At 35.0% G+C, this 18,802-nt stretch overlaps 1 protein-coding gene and 1 non-coding gene across 8 annotated transcripts in view; both read right to left on the minus strand.

The window, feature by feature from the left end:
• Positions 1-18,802, minus strand: part of CAMSAP2 (calmodulin regulated spectrin associated protein family member 2) — a 150,557-nt gene that overhangs the window by 41,709 nt on the left and 90,046 nt on the right. For 4 of the 7 annotated variants that reach the window (XM_072648259.1, XM_072648258.1, XM_072648262.1 and 1 more), the window contains 3 exons: positions 7,912-7,944; positions 3,057-3,198; positions 1,334-1,473 (listed from right to left, as the gene is read on the minus strand). In XM_072648259.1, coding sequence (XP_072504360.1) covers positions 1,334-1,473; positions 3,057-3,198; positions 7,912-7,944 — 315 coding nt within the window. The remainder of the gene's footprint in view (positions 1-1,333; positions 1,474-3,056; positions 3,199-7,911; positions 7,945-18,802) is intronic. The other 3 variants (XM_072648261.1, XM_072648260.1, XM_072648263.1) reach the window with 1 other exon arrangement.
• On the minus strand, positions 17,984-18,087 carry LOC140530512 (U6 spliceosomal RNA). The gene has a single exon (XR_011975950.1). It is a non-coding gene; the product is annotated as a U6 spliceosomal RNA (small nuclear RNA).

Here is an 18,802-nt window from a genome sequence, read left to right on the forward strand (position 1 = left end):
AATATTATTGTGCTATAAAAAATGACAAGCAGAATGATTTCAGGAAAACCTGGAAAGTCTTACATGAACCGATGCATAGTGAAGTGAACAGAACTGGGAAAACGTACACAGTAGCAGCAACACTGTCCAGTGAAGAACTGTGAATGACTTAGCTATTCTCAGCAATACAATGATCTAAGACAATCCCAAAGGACCAATGATGAAGCCTACTCTCCACCTTCAGAGAAAGAACTGATAATGATTAAATACAGACTGAAGCATGCTCATTTTCACTTTCCTCCATTTTTTTCCTTTTGAGTCTACTTGTATAAAATGACTAATAAGGAAACGTTTTACATAATTGCATATATATGACCTATATCTAAATACTTACTGTTTTAGGGAGGGACAGAGGAATAGAATTTGGAATTCAAAACTTTAAATAAAAATATTTTTAAAATTGGAGAAAAAAAGATAACATTTCCAAGAAAAAAATTTAATACTATGAGATATAGTTTTATAAATTAACAGTGAAATAATACAATTCAAGGACAAGAAATAATTCATAAAACCATAAAAATGTGACATTAACATTAGGTTTTATTTATATTAAAATCTTTTAGATTATTATCAATACTGACTATAAAACTTAAGACCTAAGTTGTGTTCTGGGTTCCTTATAACCTTGTGTCCTTGAACAAGCCATTCTTCTACATAAAAGTCTTCAAGCATAAAATGCTGTTATGTTCATTGCCATATGCTCCTCTTCCCTCATACAGATTTTATGATGATGAAATGTGATAATGTATGTAAAAAAAGCTTTGCAAATTACATAAGACTATACAAATACAAGGGCATCATCATAATTACTAAAAATAAGTTTAAAATTTAAATATCCCATCTGAACAAAACTTTAAAAATAACATTTTTAATTTTAGTGTTTTTTTTTAATTTGGAAGATGACACTTTAAATTATTCAAAAGAATACTAAAAACATTTTAAATAGTTTAAAAAGTTAAATATTTTAAAGTTGTAATATAATTTCCCACAAATGTTGGTTTTGTCCTCACATGTGAAATAATGCTTTTTACTGCAGCCTTAATTTTATCCCAGAGTTTCCCTATAAATCATCTAAATGTATAAAAGATTAATTGTAAGATGAAGAGAAAAATAATAAACTGTAAAAAACATAAAGACAGAATCCTACAAACAGATCTTCTTAATAGTACGGTCAATATCCTTCATAAAACTTTGGAAACCATAGCCACTTATGCAACTATTTTCCCTATTAGCCAGTGAATTTTAACCAATATGAAGCTTCTAAAATCACATTAATATAAATAGTTTGGTTTACCTTTATAGATGATGCAGCATAAAGCATATCTTCAAGGGTAAAATGGCAGCACTGGTTCAAATACTCTTGGCAAAATTCTTGAATCAGTTGTAAATTATATAAGCTGTCAGCCAATGACATAGTCTCTTTCAAACAAATATCTTGGAAAAGGAAAAGAAAGAGATGCTAGTGCTTATCTGATGATAAAATGTTTAAAATGATAACTGATAACCCTTGATGCCCTTTAAAATGTTAACTAATAACCCTTAATAACCCATGAAGTTCTGATCATGACATGAAGGTGATTCTAGGATCTCAAAAGCCATGAGAAAAAAGCTCAAGACCTGACAGGCTCTCCAGTGGTGAAAAGGCTTTGGAGTGTGGTCCAGCCAAAGACTGTTATGTATGGTTTCCAGGGGCTAGCCTGGTTTGGTAAGGCCAACCTCATCACAAGTTGGTTGGTGGTTATACTCAGTGATGAACTCTTTGGCCATGACAACACATAAAACAAAAAAACCCCAAAGTAGCATTCAGTACTTTGTGGCCTCTTCCCACTTTGCAGCAATTGCAACAGAGTGATGGAAAAAGGATCGGAAGGTACAAATAATCACATATCTTTTAGACTATCTATAAATATCAACTTAGCCACTTGTGTTTTCAGTGTGAGGTTATTGTCTAACGAATGAATAGACATATAACTAGAACAACTAGAATAACAGAATAACTGACTCATGTTAATCTGATATTCCCATTACAAGTGGAGCTGGAATATTTAAGGAAGTTGGGGCTAAAAGAACAGATGGCTTCATGTGCTTGTGGGGAGACAGATAAAGAAGAAGACTTTGATCACACAAAAGACAACAAGGTCCGTCTTCTGGGACGTTCTGCCGTCTCACACTACGATGGCTTGTGAGCATTCCCAAGAAGACAATCATGGAGATGAACTCTCCAACCCATAAACAAGGGTCATGAAGAGCCAGACGCTGGGGTCTGGAGACACAAAGACATAATGGAACAGCCGCTGCCTCCAAGGAACACCATGTCCCTGGAGACCACAACTATCTGTGTAAGAACAGACAAAACAAAAGGCAATCTTGAGGAGAAGGCACTAAGCATGAGAAAGGGTAGGAATCCAGAAAGGCCCAACAGAAGGGAGGTCATGAGCACTAAGCATGGAAGGAAACTGTGGCTTCTAGAATGAAGATCTGACAAGGGAGGCCAGCCTGTGGAAAGGCAAAGATACAGGAGATGGTGTGCTTGTCACTGACAGCAGCCAAGTTAGCTTGGCTGGCTCTAGAGTGAATGAAGAAAAATAAATGTATTATAAGGCTGGAAAGGCATGTTGGATCCAAGCTGTAAGTGATAAGCGGAGGAGTTTCTATGTGACTCTAGAGGTAAGAAGGAGCCACTGGAGGGTTACTAAGGAGCGGAGTAATGTAGACAAGTTCATGCTTTAGGAAAATCACTTTGGCAGCTGTGTGTGGGGTGAACCAGGGAGAGAGAGACTGAGGTAGGGAGACCACTCAGGAAGCTATTAGAATAGTCCAAACTCTTCTTCACTAGTAACACTGGAGCTCACATTTAGATTAACATCATGGTCCCATGAGAAATGGCACAAAAGAAAACAAAAATACATGTAAAATATGTTGGTTTTCGATGATCTCAGAGGCAGATTTCAATATGTGTCTATTAAAAATATATTTATCAGAATCTTTGTACAGAATTATTTAGTATAGAAACTTACCCTCTAATCTGACAATATCAGGACAGTAGAAATGGATCAAGGCAGCTAAAGCACAACCATCTGTACCATCCTTCAAGAGATTTTCTACTAATGGAATGCAAGGAAGCTGCTTAAGCAGTGTTGGCTCTTTCCTGTAACGAGCCTATCATGTAAAGGGAAAAAATTAAAATAAGACATACATTTAGTGACACATGGAACAAACAAACATAATACTATTAGATAACTAATATTTTACTAGCAAAATATATATCCAGAATAATTGAAGCTAATAATCATTTTGCTATATAATCATACGATTAGATTAATATTATCCATATATTTTTGTTGTATAATTAACATACTATTTTTTATCAAATTAAAATATGTAAAACAGCACCAAAGTCCAGAGAATAATTATTTAAATATTGGTATATGATCTTGCAATTTATATAATTTACCATTCAGTTTAGACCTTTAAAAAGCTCACATACAGTGTTATCCCAAAAGTCTTATTGCAACTTTCAAGTATTAATAGATTACTAATATTATTACAACAGGGCAGCTAGGTGGTACAATGGATAGAGCTCTGGGTCTGGAGTCTGGAACTCAGGAAGACCTGGGGGTAAATCCGGTGTTAGACACTTACTAGCTGTGTGACCCCAGGGCAAGACATTAACTCAGTTTGCCTTGGTTTCCTCCATAAAATGAACTACAGAAGGAAACAGAGCAAACCACTCCTATATCTTTGTTAAGAAAACCCCAAATGGAGTCACAAAAGAGTAAGACAAAATTAAAACAACTGAACAGTAACAAAACTTGGGGATATACTGTATAATTTTAATAGTGTTCAATAACTAGTTAAAAGTTTGCACCTTGATAATATAAAAACACCAACAACCAAGTTCTGGACAACAATATGTATACAGTCTATCAATTCTATCCCATTGTTGATAACACTGAATTTTCTTTCTCTTTGTAACAAAGTTGTTAATTCTACATAAGAAGGGCACAAGAAACAGAGTGACAAGATTTTCTTAGAGGAAAACTAAAGGTATGCGTTACTATTTCCAAATTACTATTTTAAGACCAGGAAAAATTCTTGAAAAAAAAAACAAACCCACAGGATCATAGATTAAGGAGTTAAAGAAACCGATTAGAGAGGTATCTAGTCCAGTGCTTTCATTTTACAAATAAAGAAAATGAGACCCAGAAAAGTTAAGTGATTAATCTGATGTTTCACGAGCAGTAAATTAGAGCTAAAACCCAGTAGTTGAACCACACCACACTGCCTCCAACCAAAACAGAATTTTGTCCAGAAGTGACTGAGATAAAGGCAACTCAATTTTAAGATGGAAAAATGCTGCAGATTTCTTTATATAGAGAATCACTCTGTTGTAGAGGAAACCAATGGCTATTTTCTTATTCCCATAACAACTTGAAGAAAAATGAAAGTAATATTTTCTAAATACTTCACGGTATAGTCAGGTTCAAGTGTGTAAAAGGGGCAGATACTTTTTAAAACTTACTTTTTAAAGGAATTAGTTTCTCAAAACAGAGAAATAATAATTCTGAGCATTTAGTTATATGGCAAAATGGATATGCTTGAATGGTGAAACGTGCTATTTCATAGATTCACAGAAATTTGTCAACAAGGCAGTTAGAAAAAGTTGAAGCCCCTTATTTTTACAGGTGGGAATATTTCCATTTTTATTTTTATCTGCCCCTACCCCCACTACAATACCAAGAGCTTTCAAGTGTATAGACTATTCAAAAGCTGAAAATGCCTACAGTTATATTTAATTAGGTTTTTCCTACTGAAACCAAATTTTCCAATTCTACCTAAGTTGACTAAGTTGATTCACAGTTTAACTTCATAATTAATGAGATAATTAAAATAAGACTGGAGAAAATAAAATTTCACTTACAGGGAACATAGTCTTTTAGTTTTGATTTAAGTTTAGCAAAGGCTCAGAAAAACATGTAATAAGAAGTAGAATATTTTATTATTGACATTTCTCTAATACTTAAATGAGGCATTTTGAAATCATTATACAGGAATATACACATATTATGCAATCTTCTTTTTTCAAATTACTCTTCCCTAATATCCATACCATAGAAAATAAACTAAAAGCAAGAGAATACCAATATTAATACAATATTAAGCAGTATTATTTCAGTTACATTAGGGCTGAAAAAAACCTTTATAAAAACCTAATCATTTGTAATATTACTTCAATAGGAAAATGCATCCTACTACTCCATGAGGTTACAATAGTTTGGAAGTATATGGTTTCTCTGGCTAGTAAATGTGCAGTAAGAATGAAACATAACATATCTTACTTTTCTCTAGGGCTATGAAGAAAGTATATCCTTTCCCTTTGCAGGGACCTTTCAAATGTACAAAATATCCATTAGACTTAGAAACGCCTATATTCATAGAATAATGTTTGCTTAAAGGTTTTTTTTTAAATTGCTACCCATCTCTGCTTTTTCCTTAGAAAATTCTCTCCTATTTTGTAAGTGCTACTTTTATAGCACTTTCTGAACCTTGAGTAAATCTAGTCCCAAACACTACCATATGAGGAAAATATAGATATAGATTTTTAAGTCCTCTACTATTACTTCTGTAGCAAGAAATTTTGCCTGACCATGAAAAGTAACTCATTTCTACTAAGGAACTGCAGAATACCATTTAGTAAATTGAATTAATCACTTTTCAAATGAAACCAAGGAAAACTACCTAATGGAGCACTCATAAGCAGAACAAGCTCCAGAGCCTGACAGGTTCAGTTTACAAAACAGAATGAGGTCCAGTCCTAGGTTTGCCATGATTAAGTTCTGAGGATTCCTGTGAGTTTTAACCTGATTCAGCTCCGCTTCTAGGAAATCTAAGGAGACAGAGACCCAAGACCAAAATTGCCCAGAGCTATCCCAAGCAGAGCCAAAGATACTTTGATCTAGAACCATATCAATCATTCAAGAAAAATTTATTAGTTTTTACTGTGTGTCAAAGACTGACCTAAATCTCAGAAATACAAAGACAAAGTGAAAATAGTCCCTGCATGCAAGAATTTTGTACTAACATCTACCTAATATTGTAGAAAATTATTAAAAATGGTAAAATAATGTGTCATTGAGAGTTAAAAGAACAGCAAATTGTTCTCTAGAGTGAAGGACATTTTGTTAATCTCTATCCATTGTACTATTTCCTGTCAAGTGACAATCCTATAGTTGACATATAAACAGTTTTCTACTGTTTAGAGCAACAACTGTATGTAGTATACTAGTGGGGAATCAACACACTGAGTGTAATATATTTATCCATTTTCTTTAAGATTCTGTCCTAGAAAAAATATCAGCTATTTAATAAGGGCAAAATAATTCTAGTACCTGAGTTACTTATAGCTCCCCAAAATTCACATGTGATTCATCAGCCAGATTTTGGGCCATCCAGCCATCTCATATTTAAATAGTCAATACATTTTCAATCTCATTCCACCTAAAAATAATTTCCTGGTTTCTAAATATACCCAAAGGTTTGGCCCTAAAAAGGGTCCCAAAGTTCTTTTTCTAAAATACATAAAAAACATTTCTATTTCTAATAACAAAACTGAACAAAGCATCTTTGTAACAAAAAATGGGAGGTACATGGGGTAATCCAAAAGTCTTAGTGTAGTTTTAAGTTTTAATAACTTCAGAAAAATAAATGCTACAAACTTATAAAAATGGTATTTAAGTTTAATTATTTTATTAAAGATCTTTAAACTACTTAAAAACTTATTCAGCTTCGCAAATTTTAGTACTGAATTTTAAATGCTAATTTTAACAAGCTGGGGTGCCCTGTCATTATGCACTGCATACACAACACTTTCAAAGACCCAGACAGGTGGCTCATTAGAGTTCTTTTGCTTGGTCACCACAGTCACCTGCTTTGACTCTATTAGGTTTTTTCTTGTACAGTCATGTCAAAACTATCTTTTTTTATATTAAAACTTCATTCTTTGTATGATCTTAGGCTAAGATTGCTAATGCAATTCTTTCAGTCACTGAGCAACAGTTGAAAGTTCAAAAATCAACTAGAGCAATATATTGCAAAAGATAGCAATTATGTTGAATTTTGTTGAGAAATATAAATATTTTAAAATTTTAAATAATTAGCTTTTCAAGTTTTTTTGTAAGTTTGTAGCATTTATACTTCTGAAGTTATTAAACCTCAAAACTGGACTAACTTCTGGGACATCCTGTATGGTATACTTGTATTTATTTAATTTCAAAAGATCAACTTTATAGGTCAAACTAAAATTTAACATTATGTATATGCCAAATGTAACAGTAATGGATAAAAATACTCAATGAAAAATATAATTCACCTTCCTCCCTAAACAATTTTGTTCAGCATATTACTGCATTAAAAAAAATACAAATAAAATAATTTTTAAGGAAAAGTCAATTTTTATAATGTAAGATCAACACTTTGCCCAACTAGATGGCTGTTATAAATCTGTCAAAATAGAACATGTCTAAACCTTTTTCATTGTGATCTGTATTCACCGTCCTTGCTAAGCTTGTTACAAAGGAGAATCTACAACCAAAAACCTTTTTTACCTACACTATGATGAGCTAGGATTATTTCTATTTCATTAACTAAGGGATATTTATCTTTCACATTATTTTAAACATATCTCTAAACGAATCTTTTACATTTTAATCTTCCCTCATCTTACCCTAAAATAACTAGATAATTCTAAAATATTTCTTTAGGTATCATCTGGCAGAATTACATGAAGTGAATTACAACAGCATGACATGGGACAAAGCCATTCTAAAATGAAGTTAAAATGAAGATCAAAGTGAAGCAGTTGGGCAAACTTACAGGAACCAGTTTCCAAAACCATTTGGAAGGAGACTTCAAAGGAGGCAGCAGAAAAAAAAAAAAGAGAAGGTAAAAGGCAAAAGGAAAATTTATCAGAATTTATTTTTAAGTAGTGACTTTTCATCAATTTTCTAAAAACATGAATTACATGTACATGGCATCCATAAAATAGGAAAAAAAGTTTATTTGAAGGGCAATAGAATTATGTAAGACACAGAATCCACTGTGATAAAAGATTTTTAAACATTCTCCTATTGATCTGGAAACACCAGATCTCCAGTTTATTCTGCTGGTAGGAAATTTCAACTCTGAGTTTTGGCATCATAATACTCAATTAAAAGTGAAATCTGAAAAACAGGCAGTTAAACCATACCACCTAATCAAGTAAAACTTGCAGTGCACAAAGCAAAGTTGAAATAATTACAACCAATAAGGCAAAATTTAGCACTACTTAAATGATTCTTTGGAAATAAATTCAGTAAAGTGAGTTTCTTCTCAAAGAGAAAGACAGTGATATCTGCAATGAGGAACACCAATAAACATAAGAAGTCATGAATAAGTAGTAACTGAGTAATATGAAAGCTTCTTTTGCTACAAATAAGATTTGCCTTAAATGACCCAGACAGGTGGATCAGTAGAGGAGGTTCTCTTGCTTGGTTCTAATGCACTCTAACCCTAACCTAATCTGTCTCCACTAGACTTCCTCTTATAGGGTCATGTCAAATTTAATGACCCTTAACTGGTTATTTCTATTACTCTGAAAACATACGGTTATACAAAGCAAGTAACTGTACTCAGTGAGGAGATGTGAAATAATATTTATGCATTCCTTCAACAAGCATATCAAGTATCTACTATGCACCAGGTACTATGTTAGTCCTTGGGGTAGAGACAAAATAGTTCCCTGTCCTCAAGGATTTTACATTCTACTAGGGAAGGGATTGGGGGGGGGGGGGGGGGGGGGGGGACGGACAACTACTTATTTTTACTTAAAAATGTATTCCTTAGGGTAATAGTAGGTTATAATAGATAAGAATTTTACTGAAAATAAACTCAGTACCTCCCAAGGGAGGTCCATGGTCTTTTTATTTAGGAAATTTTTCCTTTCTAATAAAATAGGCCTCTTCGTAACTTCCATCAATGTCTTACTTAGTTCTACCACCTAGGAACAAGCAGAACAAGTTTAACTCTCATCTACATGACAGCCCTTGAAACACAGTTGAAGGAACAAAGGAAGAGGGAGGGAGGGAAGAAAGATAAAAACAAAAAACTGGTGCTTCTATGATTTTTAAGCCAGGATAGCAGGGACTTCAAAATACCAAACAGTTTAACCTCACTGTTAAAGCTCAGACTTAAGAGGGCAAGGGTCTTGATCTTGTCCAATGAGGTAAGCAGTATGTGCAAGCACTGGGACTCAAACCCACAATCCTCTTATTCCAAATCTTTAGAAGGTAAATACACAGTAACAGCTTTGGACATTGTGACTGCTTAGACAAGTTAAAGTTTACATCAGAACTATCTTTAAATAAAATGTTTGCTAAGCAAATCAATGAGGGGAAACAGCACTAAGAAAACACTAAACAACTATTTTTGAGACCATCAAATATGATATTCCTCCATTCAAGAGAACAAATTACAAAGAAATTGCTTAAATAATTTTTTTATTATATTTTTCAGTCAAGGCAAAATGTTATACATGGAAAAAGCTACTTATATATGATATAATAATGAACTACTAATGTATTTTTGATACCTGTTTCAACCAGGTTAAATCTTAGCAAAATAGATTAAAATCAATTTTCAATTTTACACCACTGGCTCTGTATAGCCTCCAGAATCAAATTTTAAAAATGCTCTGTTTGGCATTCAAAGTCCTTAAAAACCTAGCCCCACTCCTACCTTTCTAGTCTTCTTACTTACTTTCTTCTTCCTCCCTGACATACACTCTTCGATATAGTGACATTGGTCTTTTCAGGCAGTTCCACAAACAAGATACTCCATTTCTCCATTTTGGTTCTTTTCTCTATCTTCCAAGCCTGGAATGCTCTCCCTCTTCCACTTGATTACTGACCTCCCTTGGTTTCCTTTAAGTCCCAACTAATATCCTACCTTTTACAGAAAGCCGTCCCCAACCTGTCTTAAATTCAGGGCCTTCCCTCTGTTAATTATTTCCCATTTATCCTTATATAATTTGCTTTGTATATATTTCTTTGCATGTTCCTTCTCTCATTAGATTGTAAGCTCTTTGAAGCCAGAGATTGTCTTTTGCCTTTTTTTGTATCCCTGAAGCTGAACATAGTGCTTGGCACATAGAAGTCACTTAACAAATATTTATTGATTGATTTAGGTATTCATACTGGCCCCATATGCATAAAACTAGAAATACTCAGATTAGAGCTATTTTCAGGGCCTCCCTTTTCATCATTACCCTCATTCATTTATTACACTGTGTTTTCTTTTTAATTCCCTCAATGCTATCACATTCTTAGTGTGGCATTCAACTGAAAACCGATCTGGATTCCCTTTTGTACCTCCCTAAATCTAAGTTCACCCATTTCATGCTTCTCCATATCTAATACTACTATTTCTCCACTTAGTTGGATCCCCACCACTCCACATGCCTTCCTCAAAGGGTGCCAACAAAATGGCCTACATAAGACATGACCCTAGGGTCATTTGGAAGGAAGCTGTATTCGCAAAATAAGACAACAGACATATATCTAAATACTTAGCATCACCTAAAAGCTCCTAATGTTCAAGAAGGCAATTTCTAACAGGGAAATTCTAATCTCTTGACATCAGCAGCCATTTGGGGCAAAAAGACTCTCTCTAAGCCCTCTCTCTCCAAACTCAAATACGAAGGAGACAACCTATTCAGCACTGGAGTGAGTGAGCACTGGAGCAGAGGAGCCCCAGCTCAGAATAACCAGCCAGGCACTAGGACTACTTTGAGGTAGAGATTCCTACTCTGACCACCAGACAGGACTGGAATCACAGAATTTAAAAGCTGTTGAGTTAGCAGGGACCTCAACAGCCATCTAATCCAACCCAGAGCTAAACTGTTAAGACGACATATCAGACAAATGGTGTTCAGGCTCTGCTTGAAAACCTCCAAGGAAGGGAAACATATCACAACTGGATAGCTTTAATTGTTAGGAAATTTTTCCTGACATCAAATCTAAACTTGTCAACCTCTCAAACTAGTAACATCTGATCACATCTCCCTTCTTCTCACATCCTTTCCCCTGCCACAGATTAAACAGCCCCCCGACCTTCAACTAATCTTGGTGTGGTTTCATCTCAAAAGCCCCTTATCATCCTAATTAGGCTGCTTTGGATATAATCTAGGTTTTCAATATTCTTGCTAAAATGTGATGTCCAGGAATAAATATAAGAGAACAGATATGGTCTGACCATGGCCTTTTTCTCAGTGCTTATTCTCCTGATGTCTCTGCAGCATTTATTTTTTTGAGGGTGGGCAGGAGTGGGGAGGAATCAGGGTTAAGGGACTTGCCCAGGATCACAAGCTAGTGAGTGTCTTGAGGCCATATCTAATCTCAGGTCCTTCTGACTCCAGCACTGGTCCTCTATGCACTGTACCACCAGCTGCCCCTCATTAGCTTTTTCTGAAAAGTTTCCCTGAGGCTCTATTCTCCTAGTTCTGACTATTCTTCCTTCTGCTAGGGGGCTCTACTGATTAGAAGCTTGAACCTGGATTCAAGAAAACTTGAGTTTTTACCCAGCCTTAGACACTTATTTGCTGTGTGATAATAGGAAAATAATTTCATCTCTCTTAACTGTCATCCAGCACTTACCGGAGAGTCTGGAACATAGTAGGTGCTAAATATAATAAATGTTTACTGACTGACTTATTCTCCATTTTCAAATCTGAGAACTGGACATAATAATAGTACCTATCTCACAGGCTTGTTGTATATATGTAAAAGAACCTACCTGCTATAAAAATGTTAACTATTACTATTAACAGTGTTATGATGATCATGACACGTTGATAATATACCCCCAAGATATATCCAGAGTCACTTTCTCATTTCTTTGTCTACACATTTATTTTCAGCAATTTCACACAGAATTAAAGAAACTGGAAAGGAGCTCTTTTGTCTATCTCCAGTGCCTGGAACAATACATGGTACATAAAAGTTAACTAATAAATGTTTAGTGATTGGTCAGCATCAACCCAATCCTAAACATCACTTGTCCATCTGAAACAGTCAAGACAAACAGAAATGTAGCAGCAGTCCCTTACAGACATCTGCTAAGAGGGAATCCACTGATTTCCAAGATATCTCATTACAATTTTTAATAGCAGCAACTAGCAAGGCACCTTTCCTTATGCAGAGGCACTGCTACGGTTTCAGCTATCACTTCTATGAAGATGACTCCTAGCCTTGACCTGTCAGTCTTGGATTTCCAACTGGAAGTAAGAGTCAAAGGAAGGAAGAACAGCAGCAGTTGGTGAAGGTATCAAGGCAGCTGTTTTTCAACCTGAGAACAATAGTTAACTCTATTTTTTTTAGGTTCAGATAATAAAGCTATAATAAACAACTTCCCAAAGCTTATCAAAATGGATAACTACTACTACCACTTCTGGGATTCACATGGGAAAAATTAACAAGTGAGTAAGTACTAGAAAAGTACTGCCAAAGATTACAAAGTATTAGGCAAGAAACTGAGCCTTGGTATGAAAGATATAATTTATTTGGAGGCTGCATTTTAAGGAAAATGCAATTAGAATTAATAATTATTATCTAAAAATAGTGGTCTTATTTGAGTTCCATCCCTGTAAAAGTTCCAAAATTATATTCTACATTATTTTATTTTTTTAATTTTGTAATTATATTTTACTCTCTTTACAATGTAGCAAGTGTCACAATAGAAAAGCAGTACTACATTTATAAGCAAAACATAGTAAAAAAAAATGGAGTTATCAAATAAGCATTCAATAAATAGGTTAATAAATACTGTCAATTTAAGAGAATAAAAGAACTCATATTTAGGTCTTTTTTTCTAAGTATTCCCTTCTGCTCTTGCTAAGCCAATCTACTCACTGCTCCTCAAGTACGCCTTCTGCATTTTCTCATTGAGTAGCCAACAACAGGTCCCATTTGGGTCCTGATGACCCAGAGTGAATGTAAATAGCAATTGTTTGTTTCCTTTCCCAGACTGATTTTTTTTTTTGGGTAAAAGAGACTATTTTTTGCCTCATTTCTTACATAACTTTAATCACTAAATGGATGTTGCCTCAGTCAAACTGAGACCTGGGAAAGACCATAGCTTAAAAAGGCCATGGTCTCTCTCTGCATCTGCTATCTCCAGTCATCCTGATCCATATCTTATCACTGGATCCAGATGCCTCAGGAGGATAAAGTGAGGCTGGTAACTTTGCACAGCCCTTCCTCACTTAAATCCAATTCACTTGCATGTTACGGCATCACCTTCCTAACGTCATGGTCATCTACTAGAATAAAGTACTGCTCCTCAAACCCATCTTCTACTTTTTCTGCCTCACAGTATTTGCAAGAGAGACTTCAAAGGTCATTTAATCCAATCCATGCTTGAACTGCTACAACATAAACTATATATGTAGTCATTCAACCTTTCTCTTAAGGCCTCCTAGGAGAAGGACACCACCATCTCCTAAGGAAGACAATTCCACTTCTGGAGAGCTTCAATTCTTCCTAAGTTTTTCTTTATAGCCAATCTAATTTTGCCTCTTTACAACTTCTAACCAATGCTCTCAATTCTAGGCCCTGGGACCCCAAGCAAAACAAGCTGAAGTAGTTGGGTAGTACACAACACTGAGTGAGGAGTCAGGAAGACCCAAGTTCAAATCTGGCCTAACACTTGCTACCTGTGTGACCCTGGGCAAGACACTTAACCTCTGTCTCAGTTTCCTCATTCATAAAAAAAGAGGTGGTAACAGCACTTCCTTCCCAGAGTTGCTGTGAGGATCAAATGAGATAATCTCTGTAAAAGCACAGCATAGGAGGTGCTTAATAAGTGCTTGTTTCCTGCCTTCTTTCTTTTACATAATACTCCTTCAAAAAAACTGGAAATAATGACTATATCCATCCTCCACTTCTGTTCTCCGGGCTATAAACATCCCTTCAACTAGCCCTCACATGGCATCATCGTGAGGTTCCTCACTGTCCATTTTGTTGTCCATTTCCTATTTGCTCATGCCATTCTTTACTAACTTCCTTGCTCCTCATTCACTGTCTCTTCTTTGCTGCCCCCATTCAGCAAACTTCGCTTCCTTTGAAGTCCAGGAGATCAAAATTTACCATCCAACTTACAGCATGGTGACTGTAATCTACAAACCATCACCCAGGTCATTTTATCTCCTTTTTCATGGAGTTCAGCACTTGGTTCCCTGTCTTTCTCTGCTCTTCACTGCCTGACCTTATACTTTCAAGAGATTTCAAGATACACTATTTTAAAAATGTGTTATGTCAAACATCAACAAAAACAAACATTTTCATGTACAAAAGGAAGAGCAGAAAAGAGAGACGGCATAACATCATATATGTTGAGGCTCCTTTAATATCTTATGATCTACTTCTCAACTCCACCTCAGCCACACACAGGAGATAGTTAGATTGTAGATTTTGCCATCATCCACAAATGTTCCATTACTTTGACATTCCTCTCTCTGATCATAACATCTTTTCGTCCCATTTCTCCCTATGCCTTACTGCTCTCCTAAATCTATTCTTAATCCTCTCACTGTGACCTCTAATCCCTACACACCTATTATTTTCTCAAGCCATTAAATTCACTCTACTTTACTTTTTCCCTCTACTGTTGCATCATCCTTAATATACACCCTAGAGGCAAGTGCACCCCAAGTGTTTACACCGTACTGTCTTCCCTTCTCTCTCTACCCTCTCACTTGGTCCCCTTATCAGCTCCCTTAAGTTTAATCATGAAGATGATTCTCAGATCTCAGATCTAAAGATCAAGCTCAGCACTGTTTCTCAGTTCTAATCCTACAACTACTAGATATTCCAGGAATGGATGTCTTTTAGCCACCTCAAACCCAACACATTACAATCCTCTACCAAACTTCTGTATCACGGTCAAAATCCTCATACTACAACAACTTCCGTATCATACTTGATCTTCCATACGTCTTCTAAGTCTACATACTTGTTGTTTTCTTACAGTGCAGGAATGTCTCTTTACATTCATGAGCCACAATTTGTTTACTTATTCCGCAAATGATCTACTTTGTTTGTCAAGCGCACCAACATACTCTCAATCACCTAGTCTTACAACCTGGGTGTCAACCTTCACTCCTGACTTTCTCTCCCCATCCCTATACCCGCCATAGCTATTCTGTTTCCACTGCTAATAGACTCCCTTTCTTTTCTCCTCTCACAATACCACCACAGTGGTACAAGACTTCATCACTTCACACTTTTGTGTGAAGGACTATTGTAGTAGCCTGCCTGACTTTGGTCCATCCTCCATTTAGATGCCAAAGTGATCTTTCTTAAAGTGCAAGTCAATCTCTAGTTGATGAACATCTACTCTGTTGCCAATTCTTTGCTAACATTAAAAAAATGCTATAAATATTTTGGTGCATATGGGGACTTTCTCTTTGTCATACTGACTGCCTTGGGCCCAGCAGTGACATCTCCTCAATCCTTGCAGATGAGGCACACTGACTTTAAGTGACTTGCCCAGTTTCACTCAGCTAGTAAATATCTGAGGCAAGATTCTAACCCAAGTCCTCCAGACTTCAAGTACTGTGCCCTATGTATTATATGAGGCTGCCTCTATAATTCTATTTATTTATTAAATTTCCAATTAAATTTCTTATTTTATACATTTATCTAATAATTATAATATTTTTATTTCTTTGCTATTATGATTGTGTCTTGTTTATTTTTAATTTTGGTATTATTTCAGTGTTCAAAAATTTTTTAAATGGACAACTCCTCATCTTCACAGCCTCCCGCTATGCCTTACAGAAAGAAAAAGAAAATCCTGTAATAAATAAGCATAATTCAGCAAAACAAATTTCCATATTGGTCATGACCAAAACTGTATTTCAGGTTTTTGAAGAAAAAAATGTCTAAAAAGACAAATATAAATGTCTTGTCTCTGTGTCTGCAACTCCTAAAATATACTTAAGCATCAAGCAATGAGGTTAAATCCATTTAGCACGTCATTAAACTACAAAGTCCTTTTTCCTAGTTAAACTATCAGAGTAGCTAATAAATAACATGGTTGACTATACTTCTTCTCTTTTCCCTTCTCTGTCCACCTTAATGAGTAGCAAAAATTAACAAATGGTTGACAAGAGAAAGGCAAAATAACAAAAGATATTACATAATCCACTAAGTGAATAATGAGCTACTGAAATAGAATTTATAAACCTAAAACTTTAAAGTTATGTAAAATTATTTAAGAAGTTCTAATTATAATATGCCAAAAACATTTAAAGTATTAATATTTAAAGGTGTCTTTTAAAATTTGTTTTAGTACATAACCAAAACATTTTCCAAGTATCTTCTAAGCATCTGCTAAAGAAGATTTGTAAAATGTGTTTATCTTGTACCTGGCAGCTTAATACTGTCTTTGGCAGCTATTCTCCCAACCAAATATTTTATATTGTCTACAATTATTTTAAATGGAAGTTCTCTATCTCTTGCAGCTGAACTTTGTTGGTCACATATAGAAATGCTAATGATTTATGTGGATTTTAATTGGATCTCTAGGATTCTCTAAGTATACCATCCTATCACCTGCAAAGAATGACAGTTTTGTTTCCTCATTAATTATTCTAATTCCTTTGATTTCTTTTTCTTCTTATTGCTACTGCTAATATTTCTAGTACAATACTGGATAACAGTGATGATGATGGGCATTCTTGCTTGGTGATAATGGGCTGATCTTACTGAGAGGGTTTCTAGCCTAAACCCATTTCAGATAATGCTTACTGATGGTTTCAGATAAACACACTTACCGTTTTAAGAAAAGCTCTATTTATTCCTATATTCTCTAGTGTTTTTTAAATAGGAATAGGTGTTATATTTGTCAAGGGCTTTTATCTTCATGTATTGAAATAATCTTATGATTTCTGTTGCTTTTGTTATTGATATGGTCAATTATGCTGAACCAGCACTGCATTCCTGGTATAAATCTCACCTGTTCATAGTGTATTATCCTTGTGATATTGCTGTAACCTCCTTCCTGGTATTTCAAATTTTTGTGTCAATATCCATTAGAGAAATTGGTCTGTAGTTTTATTCCTCTCTGTTTTGCCTTTCCCTTGGTTAAGTGTCAAGCACCCTATCTGTGTCATAAACTTTATTTGGTAGGACTCCTTTTTTCACTTATTTTTCTAACTAGTTTTATATAGTACTGGATCAACTGTTCTTTAAATGTTTGGTAGAATTCACTTGAGAATTCATCAGGCTCTCGGGATTTTTCCTTAGGGAATTCAATGATGGCTTGTTCAATTTCCTTTTTCTAAAATAGGGTTATTTAAGTATTCTATTTCATCTTCTGTTAATCTGGGCAATTTATATTTTTTGTCTGTTTGTTTTTTGATATGCCTGACAAATTGGTTTGTTTTTTTTTTAATTATTTTTTAATGTTCAACAATCACTGCCATACAATTGAGATTTTATCCCCCCCCACACCTACCCCCCACTACCCCCCCCCTCCCCACGACTGCATACAGTTCTGTATAGGTTCTACATATACTTTCCTATTGAGTACATTTTCACTATAGTCATGCTATGTAGTCGGACTAAAATAAATGGAAGAAATCATATAACAAATCAAAGCATGATACACAAAAACATACACATACACAAACATGATCTGCTACATTCTGCGAATGACTTCCATATTTCTTTCTCTGAGTGTGGAAGGCATTTTGCCTTAGAGAACCACCACTGGGATTTTTTTTTTTTTTTAAGAAGTTCTTGCGTTATTACAAAATTCCAAGTCTACCAGAAAAAACTTTCGCACACTGTGGTCGTTGCTGTGCACAAAGTTCTCCTGGTTCTGCTCCTTTCACTCAGCATCAGGTCATAAAAATATGGAACGCTTCACGAATTTGCGTGTCATCCTTGCACAGGGGCCATGCTAATCTCTGTATCGTTCCAATTTTAGTATATGTGCTGCTGAAGAGAGCACGGCAATTTATATTTTTGTAAATATTCATGCATTTTGCTTTGATTGTCAGACTGATTGGTACATAATTGGGCAAAACAGCTTCTAATAATTGTTCATTTTTCTTCACTATGATCAGAGATGAATAATTTTTTCTTCATTTCTTCATTTACCCCTTTCATGTTTCTTACTGTTAATTTGGTTTTCTTCTTTCCTTCTTAATCAAATTAACCAATGGTTTATATCTATTTTATTGTTTTTCCTTTTTAAAAAAACCAGCTTGAGTTTTTCTTTCAATTTTATTAATCTCTCTTGATTTTCAATTTGGTTTTTAAATGGGGATTTTTAATATGTTCTTTTTCTAGATCTTTAGTTGCATGCCTAATTCACTTATCTGTTCTTTCTCTATTTTATTGATGTAAGCATTTAGAGGTATTTTTTGAGGATGTTTTTTTTATTTTTTTTGTGGGTTTGCAAAGAGGGTTCCAAACCCAAGCTTGAGATGACCTTGCATACGGAAAAGCAAAGATGGATTGAGCAAAGAGCTAGTGGTAGCTATGGCATAAAGCTCAGAAAGGAGCAGTCCAAGCCTGTTTTTATCCTTGGGCATTCTGCCACTTTCTCCAGGTGTTTGTAAGTCTAGCTAAAAATCGTTATAGTTCTGGAGGGAAATACTTTAAGAAGGCAATGATGGGCCAGCAGACTTCTACAGCCCTGTCCTTGAAGCTCAGGGTACAGA

The sequence above is a fragment of the Notamacropus eugenii genome, chromosome 2 (assembly GCF_028372415.1).
Source record: "Notamacropus eugenii isolate mMacEug1 chromosome 2, mMacEug1.pri_v2, whole genome shotgun sequence".
Taxonomy (NCBI): Eukaryota; Metazoa; Chordata; class Mammalia; order Diprotodontia; family Macropodidae; genus Notamacropus; species Notamacropus eugenii.